We start from the raw sequence: 11192 nt of genomic DNA, 5'->3' as shown, positions 1-11192 counted from the left end.
GGGCTATAGGCCATTTGCCCTAAGTCTCTTGTAGCTTGCGATTCTCTCATGAGGAGAATCACTTACGATTCAGCAGTAAACATTTCCGTTTTTATTGAACAAAGAAACATTTCATTTCAGAATGATATTTCACTAAAAACCATGAGATTGGGAGTCTTGTCGTGAGAAAAGGTAAAACATCGTGAGACTCACGGCAGAATCGTGAGCTTGGACCTTCGCTTGGAAGTCGAAGAGCAATTGCTAATCTTTTCGGCGTCATGTTCATGATCGCCTGGACGAGTAAAAAAGCTTCAAACGGTTCATAAACTTCTGTCTCAAAGTTGGACATAGTTCTAATTTGAAACATTCAAAGTCCACATGAAGACAATCGTCCTCTGACTCCTCTGAAAATCAGCACATCGGGGAAGGAGAACGATCTACGACAGTTGTCGTTTTGATATTTGGCGTGTTCGTGTGGAGCCGACTGATTTACGAAAGGTGTCTACATCTGAGTGACAAATTTGCATATCGCAGTGCCCACAAATAACTTGTTCCTTACGCTACGCGTAATCCACAAGTTTAATATACGTGACTTTTTCGCCAATTTCAGTCGCAGCTTTACATGTAAATAAGTGCTTTTTATTTTCAGAAAAGGAAAATATGTTTTGGATTTCTCTTGTATCATTATCTCTCTCTGAGCCGAGCGTATTAAAACGAAGGCTTATGAAAAACAAACCGACTACGCGACAGATCAGCAACTTAAACGACTAGCCATGCAAGAGAGACAGGTAGTAAGGCTTTGCAGATAGTTTGATGATAGTTTGGATTAGATAGCTGGGATTCTGTCATTTTCAATTGTCAAATTTATTGAAAATATCGGACTGCCCATCATTTAGCCTCAACGTTAAAATTATTCATGATTTTTATGGTTTCCATTTCTTTTGTGAGAATAATAAAACAGCAAAAAGGTCAGTCATGCGTAACAATCACAACTTTCACTGTTAGCCATACGTAATATCTAACAATAGCAGATCTTGTTTTAACAGGAACAAAATGAGGGGAAATAATCGAGAACAACGGAGCTCAATAAGTCTTACAACCGATCAATTCACAAAATGAGTCGAATGGTCGAAATTAATATGATTTTCGTTTTCGTTGTTACTTTCGGCATCTGCGGCATTTCCAGGAGGCTGTTGGCTGAGGAAATTCCCCGACAAGATGGCAGCGAAATGCCTGGCTCAAAAGATGATCCTTCGATCGGCCGGAGAAAATTATCAAGAGAGATCGCCAAAAGAAGCTCAGGTCTGTTGAAGGTTTTTCAAGTGCTGAATCTCCCTTGATTTGTAATAAATAAGTAAAAAGTTAAATACAAATCAAGATCAGAATAATTTTTCTCATTGAAATGGACTTTGTCGCCTACAAAAAAGTTTCACCTGTAGACAGTTAAGAGCTTAAAAACTGAATATTTTAATAGACTCGGCTGTCAAAAGGAATAAATGTTAAGGGCCAGAGCTTAAGCAGTCACGACGACAACTGCAGCAAAAGCGTCACTTCTATGCTGAGAGTCAGCATTCGTGTTTTTCTAAACTTCATCGCTTATTCTAACTCGCTCACTTCGTCAAATATAGACCAAGATCTAGATCTACAACTAGAAAACAGCCAGAAGTGACAGCTTAGACGGTTGGATAGTTCCCTGCACTGATACATTTAAATTCTTCGTTTTTCCTTTAGATCGATGGCTAAAGGTGAATTACTCTCCAGTGTGTTTTGGAGCGAGAGGAGACCACTTTGGCAGATTTTATGCTCCATCAAGTGGAAAGTTGGCCGCCATAAAGCTGGTTCACCTGTACGGCTACGTGTCCTGTGCCACTTCCTTAGGGAGGTCCAGCTTCTCGTACTGGGGTTGTGGCTACCTCAAACATCCGCATTCTTGGGTAAACGAACTAGTGAATGTGGTCATAGCAACCTCAGCCAATCACATTCTTTTCCCACCCAGTCAGTTTGTCATCACCAATGAAAAGTGGTCCAAGATTCCAGGCTATACTTCGTTATCTCCCGCTCTTGTTCTTTCAGCTTATGCCCATCCTCACTCGGTCAGTTCCGGTCAAGAGTTACGCTTATGGTTCGGAGAGGATTTTGCGAACAGGTCCGAAGGAGACAACGGAGGAAGAGCTTGCTGTGATGTTTATGTTGTCTATGTCTAAACAACTTTGCTGCCAGTGCCCAGGATGGAAAATGTAAAATACAAAAACAACAACAACAACAAAAAAAACGTAACGCTAAAACTTTTGCAAGGGCGAGAAATACCGTAAAATTCTGAAAATAAGCCCCGAGGCTTATATTTTTCAAAGGCCCTATTTGAGGGGCTTATTTTTGGAGGGGCTTATATTCGGAGGGGATTATCTACGAAGGGAAATTTACGTTTCAAAATCGATTGGGCTAGCCTTACAGTTGGAAGTAAATTTACCGTTTTTGCTTCGTTTTACTTTGTATTTGAGGGCAATTTTCCGAGTACAAGCCCCTGGGGGCTTATATTTGGAGGGGCGATTTAATGGGAGGTTTTTTGCGTTACCGGTTTGGGGGGCCTATATATTTGGAGGGGCTTTTGCATGGAGGGTCTTATTTTCGGAATTTTACGGTAACCTTTCTGAAAAATTCGATTTCTGTAAACGGCTTTGGTTTGATTTTATATTTTTTGTAAAACATAAAACAAGCTTTTTAACGTACAATAAAAATAAAGGTTTGTAGGCAATGCGTTTTTATACTATGAATAAGCCTGTGAGGCGACCTGAAAAAACGACATCGTCTTGCAGCGATAAACTAAGGGACCGACCATTTGATTTTTGAGTTGTCTGCGTAGCAGGCGCTTGGAAGTAGTGGGCGCAAGAAAAAACGGGCGCGCGAGAGGGAGACACGCGAGGGGTGAAGGAGCTGGCTAATTTTTGAAAAAAACGATTCGTGCAAGTCCAACCTAGTTTTGGGATTCGTCTAAAAACGAGGGAATTTTAATCTTTGTAATCCCTAGTTCGGATGAGAAGTGTTGAATAGACATCACTACATCCTCCCTATATCATTGCTAAAATTGCTGCGGAATCTGGGTAAACTGCAATGAAAATATGAAGGGCAAGCTCAGGGCAAACACAGCAATTGAATTTGTTGGGACATGCTTTTGGCAGTGTACGTGAACTTAAAGTTTTCAATAAAAGCGAAGTTAAACATCAGGATGCAGCTGAGGATAACTGAGGATGCGCGCGTCTGCTTAGTCTCACTACTGACCTCTAGATCGCGTTTTCATCAGCTGTTTTCATCGTATTTTGTTGACCGTATTTTACTTGCAGACGATCGTAATAAAATCGTATTTCGAAATACGATCTAATTACCGTCAAATTACGACGAACGCCCTGGCGTAATGTAAAAGAATCGTAACTTGCTCTTGTTTGATTTACGATTTAAATTCAAGGAATAATATGATCGCTATATTGTCGGCCAGCGTCCGTGCGTAAATAAATCGCAATTTTTCCTCGTTTAATATACGAGTTAAATTCGATTATTGATATTATCGTAATATTGTCGTACACACAATACGATTATATCCCAAGAAAACTAAGATGATTGCCCTAACGTAAATACATCGCACTTTTATCGTATTTACGACTCGAAAAGCAGAGCCGTGGCTAACGGGGGGAGGGGCAAGGGGGGCAGCTGCCCCCTTGGACCTGTTGAGCCAGACACATCAAGTCTGTGGATGCAGTTTTTTTCTTTAGGCTCAGTTATTTTGATTATAGTGACTTGCAATTTTTTGCCATTTTTATATTCGAGGTCGATTTTTCGGAGACATATCTCATGACAAGTGCTAAAAATAGCATTTCGGAGCCTCCAAATCTGAAAATTTTCTGGGGGAGGATACGTACCCCCAGACCCCCCTACAAGGCTCTTGCCTTCGGCACTCTCGATAATGCCCCCCCCGGTTACAAAAAACCTAGCTACGGCCCTGAAAAGTGTATTGTCCTAGCTAGTTTCCTACATTTTTAATGTACGATCTTAGTACGTGTTGTTGTAAACATGTAGCATCTCTGATAGCCTGCGTAGCATGGCGGTTCTGTCGAGCCGGGCGCAGGAGCGGCATTACTTAGCGCGCCCAACCAAAACCGCCATGCTACGCAGGCTACATCTCTGACAGAGATGTAATAATCGGATCATTCTCAGCAGCTGGGCACATAACCTTATATAAAAACAGTAACAGAATATAATATACAACACCTTATATATTCCACTGCACTAAAATTACCCTATTTTAGTTGCTGTGTCACTAAATAACGCAACTAAATTAAAATAGCTCATTACTAAAAGTCCTTCTTACGAACGCCTTCTTTAACACTTAAAAATCATGTAAAAAGTTTTTGTTGTCTTTTGTGTATGAGTTACAGAAGGCTTTCCTAAGATAATTACCGAACACGTAAGAAAGCTTACAGAAGGCTTGTGTAAGATACTTACCGCTTGTGTAAGAAGGCTTACACAAGTCTTATGTAAGGACTCTTTATACAAGGCTTGTGTAAGTATTTATCACAAGGCTTGTATAAAGAGTCACTACAGAAGACTTAAAGCTGCTTACACAAGCCTTGTATAAAAGTCCTTACACAAGGCTTGTGTAAGAGTCCTTACAGAAGGCTTGTGTAAGGTTGCTTACACAAGGCTTGTGTAAGATACTTACAGAAGGCTTGTGTAAGATACTTACACAAGGCTTGTGTAAGGACTCTTTATACAAGATCCTAACAATCATAGGAATAAACCGGCAAGTAAAGTTTCCTGGGAGCTTTTACCTGTTCAACTACGAAGTATCACGCAATGTGATGAAGGAAAGTGCCGTCACCGAACAGCTCAACTTTAATACCATTCAAAAGCTCATATTTTTTTAATAATACAATGATGTTGAAAGTGAATGGAAAATGTAGTCCCTTCGAAGTAAAAGCAGGGCGCCGGAACCAGGAAGCACAAATTTCATTTGCTGAGTTTGGAAAAGTATTTTTAAAAAACGCCAAGTTATTTCACACGGTTAAAGTTTGGTCAACCCGAGAGGTAACGAACAGTAACGACGTACCCAAAAATCTTATGTAAAAGCTCCAAGCGGATCATCGGTTGATCTTAGGGGAGTAGTGGGAGTGGTAAAATCCGAGACTCGCCGAGAAGCTGAGACCCTTGCTTCAAAATCCGAGCGCGAGACTCAGTGCCAATCAGTGCCTAGAAACCCGAGCCCGAGAATTAATTAAGAAGGCCGTCTAAACGTTTGTATTTCCTTAACAAACTTAACAAGCTATTAACTGAACCCAATAAGGCTCCATATTTACTGAGAAATCATCGACACTTTCCACTTCCAAAGTGGAAGACGGACCGTTTTAAGAACACTTTTATTTTGTCATCCTTTCGTGCCTAAAGTACAACATGAATTGTTAATATTTTTAATATTGATGTATTGTAAATTATTCTATTTTTTAGCTTAGTTTATTTGTAAATACGCAATTCAGCCTCTGACGGCACGTGTATTTATTTTAATAATCTATCTATCTATCTATCTATCTATCTATCTATCTATCTATCTATCTATCTATCTATCTATCTATCTATCTATCTATCTATCTATCTATCTATCTATCTATCTATATACGTACCAATTAGGGACTTTAAGATGCCGTGACGGCGACGACAACGAGAACGTCAAAAAAGCAATAGGTCGAGTAGGCAAAACAAGTCTGCACGTACATCACGCTTTTTGTACATTTCTTCGCCATCACTGCACGACTACGACGGGAAAATGCTTAATTTTACGTTTTGTGGAGGACGTAAACAAGCGACGGTTACATGAAATTTTCTGTCTCTTTCTGAACTTGAATATGGTTCTCAGGGATTCGGCTCAAAAAGAGTTCGCTTGCATTTGACAAAGTAAATGAGTTGGAGTAATCGTAAGAGAGATTGAAAGAACGAAAATTCACTTTTTAAGTGGCGTTTTCGTGGCCGCCGCTGTTGTGGTATCTTTTAAAAACTCCCTATTATCGAGGCAAAAGGAGGAAAGATAACATTCATCCCGCTCCAGCCGTGAGACTTGCATAATTCTAATTTACATGAAAAGGCTTAAAGTTGACTGATGTAAGCAACACTCTTCACCGAGGTCATGTATAGAGGAGAGGCTTTCCTTACCGTTGTTAGATGGCGAAAAAGATATCCCAACCTAGCCTCCCCGCAGACGTCCTTTGGGGTTCGTTTGTCACGCATTCATTTCTCCCCCACGGACGTCTGCTAAACAGAGCCGACATTTACGTTCTGGATTGTTTGAATAAGCCAATAAGCGGTTAGTTATTGTGTCACGATCAGCCAATCACGCGCTGTGATATATAGAGGATATTACACGGTGGCGAGAAGATATGAATTTTATGTTCTCGTGGCAAGAACAATAGAGGATATAGTATATATGTATATTACACGGTGGCGAGAAGATATGAATTTTATGTTCTCGTGGCAAGAACAATATCTCACGAGTGAGCGAAGCGAACGAGTGAGATATTGTTCTTGCCACGAGAACATAAAATTCATATCTTCTCGCCACCGTGTAATATCCTCTATATATCACAGCGCGTGATTGGCTGATCGTGACACAATAACTAACCGCTTATTGGCTTATTCAAACAATCCAGAACGTAAATGTCGGCTCTGTTTAGCAGACGTCCGTGGGGGAGAAATGAATGCGTGACAAACGAACCCCAAAGGACGTCTGCTAAACAGAGCCGACATTTACGTTCTGGATTGTTTGAATAAGCCAATAAGCGGTTAGTTATTGTGTTACGATCAGCCAATCACGCGCTGTGATATCTCCGTGGGGGAGAAATGAATGCTTGACAAACGAACCCCAAAGGACGTCTGCGGGGAGGCTAATCCCAACCAAGCCCTATTCCCATAAGGCAACAACTCACCCGAGCCGGAGAACGGTCGATAGAACAGTAAAATATCTAATTTTGTTTAGTCCTGACACACAATGCTTTTCATTTTAATAAATGTAATACTGAAGGAGGTTTTAAAAGTAAATAGCGATTCCTAATGAATACGTGTAATTGACATACATGTATACACTTTTATAGATAGCGTAATATTCATATGGAATGTTTTGAAACAAGCATTAGTGTCCAGAAAGTATGTTGTAAAATAAACAGTACATACACTGTAACACTCAAATAGCATTAAGGGAATCCAACAGAGGTATCTCCACTCTGTTAATCCATGCAAGACAGTCCTGGATCCTGCATTCCACGCCGTGGATTCCCGAATTAAGGTACTTGATTCCATTCTTGGATTCTGGATTCCAATCGTTACTAGGACTCCGGACTCCTTGACCTGTATTTCGGATTCCAAAGCCCAGCATTCCGGATTCCAATAGGAATATTTTCCTGGATTCCTGATTCCACAAGAAAAACATTCCCAAACTCCAGGGCCCAGTTGTTCGAAGGCCGATAAGCGCTTAACCCGGGGTTAAATTTAACCCTGATTTCTTTTTCTTGTGTTCAAAAGCATTTTCTCGGATAATTTTCTCTGTCATTTTTACAGCTTCCAATCATCAACTTGTAGACAGAAGGAATTAAAACTAAAATGTATTAATGCTTTCAAATCTGAATTCAAATCTCGCACTAACCCTGGGTTAACTTAACCCAGCTTCGAACAACTCGGCCCAGGGCACAGTTGTTCGAAGTCGGCTTAAATGCCGCTGACGCAGTACAGCCCCTGAGGGAAGAACATAACATCATAGTCCGAGATTTTTCTTCCGAAACTGGCATAGATACTACCTCTATGGAATTATTCAATTTAAGGACAGTGTCACGTGAAGAGGTTCGCCGAATTGTAACATCTCTCCCAATGAATAAATCTCCGGGACCGGATAAGATCTGCGCTCGTGTACTAAAAGACTGTCTCCCTGTCATACTGGGACCTCTTACTGACATCATCAATTGTTCTATCCTTACTAGCACATTTCCTGACAACTGGAAAGAGGCTGAGGTGATTCCGATTCTTAAAGACGGTGACCATGAAAAAGCTGCCAACAACAGACCGTTATCTCTGTTAGCCGTAGCTTCAAAGGTCCTCGAAAGGATTGTTTTGAATCAGTTCAGCGCCTATCTCACGAAAAAAAACCGCCTTACCTCACACCAAAGAGGCAATAAAAAAGCTCATTCTACAGAGACCTTAAACATCCTAGGCGCAATCCTATCACCATTGTTGTTCTGCATTTACCTCAACGATTTACCCACATCACCGACGTTTTGCAACCTAGAATCGTATGTGGATGACTCAAAGCTATTCATGTCATTTCCTCTCGTTGAGCTTGATGCTGCCATTGAAAAGCTCGAACAAGACCTTCACAGTGTAGCTCAATGGTGCTGTGAGAACCATCTACTTATCAATCCCGTTAAAACTAAACTCCTTTTCCTCGGTACCAGACAGATGTTAAGCAGGTTACCAGAAGACCCTAGAGTGGTATTCTTAGGTAAAACACTGAAGCCAACAGACTCTGCCAAGGACTTGGGAGTCTTTCTTGACCCCCATCTGACCTACGATCACCATATTTCATGTGTAGTGTCATCTTGTTTCGCAAAGCTCGCCAAATAAATAGAGTCAAAAGGAGCTTCGACAAGGAAACACTAGAGTTGTTAATAACATCATTAGTCTTTAGCAAGATGCTTTACTGCTCATCTGTATGGTCTAATACTACACTCCAGAATATAAACAGATTACAATCTATTCAGAATTTTGCCAGCAAGATCGTAACAAACTCTAGGAAGTTTGACCACGTAACACCTTTGCTTCGAGAGCTAAACTGGCTTCCTGTTAAAGAACAATTATTCTATAGAGACTCCGTTTTGACCTTTAAATATCAGAACGATCTTGCGCCTCAATACTTAACGAGCAAGTTTACCAAGCGCTCAAATATACATACTCGTAACACTCGTACACGGAACCCTTTGCAGATTCCGTTATACAGAACGGCTATAGGCCAGCGCACATTTTCCTACAGAGGGGCCTACATATGGAATAACTTGCATAATGAACTTAGGCAAAGTGCCTCATTGGCATCTTTCAAGCGCGCCCTGAAAGACACACTATTGAGGCAGACATTTCCTTCATAAGCTTTAGATTTTAGTAGAATACCATCATAAATTGTGATTTCGAGTTTTTATTGTCATTTTTGCTTTTATAAATTGGAAATAGTTTGTAAATAGTTCCTGAAAAACCTCACGAGGATGTTACTATTAAAGTTATTATTATTATTATTATTATTCGAAGGCTGATAAGCACTTAACCCGGCCGGCTAAAATTTAACCCGGGTTCCTCTTTCTTAAGAAAATGCTTTCTTAAAAAGCATTTTCTCGGATAATTTTCTCTGTTATATTTAGAGCTTTCAATCATCAACTTGTAGACAGAAAAAAAATAAAACTGAAATTCTTTTTAAGCTTTCAAATCTGAATTCAAATCTCGCACTAGCCCTGGGTTATCTTAACCCGGCTTTGAACAACTCGGCCCAGAGGTTTCCTTACATAGGGTGACTTAAGGTGATGTTACACAAGACGACTGGCAACGGCGATTGTTAGCACCACACAGCGCTGCAATGTTGGAATAATTTTGTGACCATTCGAAACAATGTCACAACAATGTTACAACGCTGTGTTGCGCTAAAAATCGTCGTTGCGAATCGTCTCGTGTAACGTCACTTTTAGTCCTTGTCCTCTATTTAATCTGTCCCATAAGCCATCATCAAATTCTTCCTTTCTTTTATAATTTTGTGGAAATGATCACCAAAAATGATTTTTATACATTTAGAGTATCTTTTTGCAAGGATGGACAAAAACAATATTACAAAGATGTAGAATTGTAATATTCAAGGTGTTATTTCGCAAGTTGGGGAAGTATGGATAACCTAGAACAACACAATGTCAAACCATATAAAAATCATGAAAACAGGTACCGTTTTAATTTGAACTTACATAAAATGTCTTTTTCAACTTAACTATAGATAACTTAAAATTCACGCACTTATTTCGCACGCATGCGAAATAGTTAAAAATGGAAATGTCCACTGAACAACAGCAGAGATGTCCTGTAGCTCTTCCTATGAGGGTCGCTTAAGGGTCAATGGGGGATAATTTTTCCGTCTTACTAAATTTTTTAGGGAGGTTACACTGCCTCCTCCTCGGGCACTTCGTTTTTCGCACAGAGGCGAGCCTGAGAAAACTGGTTTCCCCGCGAAATGACGTCTGAGAAACGAGCGCCAAAATTTCATGCGGATGACACGTCAGCACTCAGATCCGATTGGCTGCAGTAAATTTCCCACGCGACAAGAACAATCAGAAGCACTACCCAGATCTAGGCACTGACACTCATCAGTATGGAATTTCTGCGCTCGTTTCTCAGACGTTATTTCGCGGGGAAACCAGTGGTCGAGAAATGTCGGCTGTTTTCTGAGACTACACAGAGGTGAGCTTGAGACGCGAGTGAAGATAGACGGCTTGGTACGAGGGGGGGGGGGGGGGGGGGGAAGATACATCTTCCTGTCGCGTTTTATTCTTGTATCATATAGGTCGCTTCGCGGAAAGTTAATACAAGAATGTTCCAAAGTTCACGGCTTTCTTCTGCAAGCGTGTAGAGTCCCTTGTTTGTCATATTTTCCACGACTATTTCCTTCTTGAATGTTGAAGACTGCATGCAGTCATCCTAATGAAAACTATTGGTCGGCTGAGTACACGGGTGCTAATCATTTCACAAGAAAACGATTAACCAGCTCACCGCAAAACTTTACTTCCGTTCCGCTTTGTACCTAAAAAGGATTGCATACGTTTGGGGCGAGGCTGGAATCAAGAGAAGTCTGATTACAACTTTTATCTCGCCTTTCATCGACCAAACCTACGGAAGACTGGTGTCGAACATGAGCGGTGAGTCATAATTGCTGCTACTCGTGCTCAGTTTCCTTTTCTCCCGGTCATCTTTGTGTTTATTCTTCTTTTTCTTTTTCTTGTGTTTTTTACGCTCGATGGAGCCGCCATCGGGGTCGGGTTTTATTCGAACTTCGCCTCCACTTTCCGCACCACTCTCTTCACCGCCAATCTAAAGTGAATAACAAGAAATCTAAGATTCAATTCGTATACAGTCAACTCTATTTTCCCACATAGACTCTGGACGCT

The 11192-nt window shown here is 40.7% G+C and overlaps 2 protein-coding genes across 2 annotated transcripts in view; one reads left to right on the top strand and one right to left on the bottom strand.

The window, feature by feature from the left end:
• Positions 1-1035: 1035 nt before the first annotated feature.
• On the top strand, positions 1036-2722 carry LOC140952374 (uncharacterized). Its single transcript, XM_073401795.1, has 2 exons — positions 1036-1281; positions 1711-2722. The coding sequence occupies exons 1-2, from the start codon at positions 1095-1097 to the stop codon at positions 2181-2183; spliced, it is 660 nt and encodes a 219-aa protein (XP_073257896.1). The 5' UTR covers positions 1036-1094; the 3' UTR covers positions 2184-2722.
• A 7235-nt stretch (positions 2723-9957) lies between these two features.
• The window catches only part of LOC140951872 (transcription initiation factor TFIID subunit 2-like), a 28588-nt gene continuing 27353 nt past the window's right edge, over positions 9958-11192 (bottom strand). The window contains exon 33 of the mRNA XM_073401240.1: positions 9958-11115. Coding sequence (XP_073257341.1) covers positions 10915-11115 — 201 coding nt within the window. The 3' untranslated portion in view covers positions 9958-10914. The remainder of the gene's footprint in view (positions 11116-11192) is intronic.

The sequence above is a fragment of the Porites lutea genome, chromosome 11, assembly GCF_958299795.1.
Source record: "Porites lutea chromosome 11, jaPorLute2.1, whole genome shotgun sequence".
In the NCBI taxonomy this organism is placed as follows: Eukaryota; Metazoa; Cnidaria; class Anthozoa; order Scleractinia; family Poritidae; genus Porites; species Porites lutea.
This window is presented reverse-complemented; position numbering and strand designations above follow the sequence as displayed.

Bases quoted from the DNA above. Each gene is read 5' to 3' on its own strand.
- LOC140952374 (XM_073401795.1), top strand. From the start codon at position 1,095: ATGAGTCGAATGGTCGAAATTAATATGATTTTCGTTTTCGTTGTTACT. The intron at 1,282-1,710 runs GTCTGTTGAAGG...TTTTTCCTTTAG, and splicing joins GATCGCCAAAAGAAGCTCAG to ATCGATGGCTAAAGGTGAAT.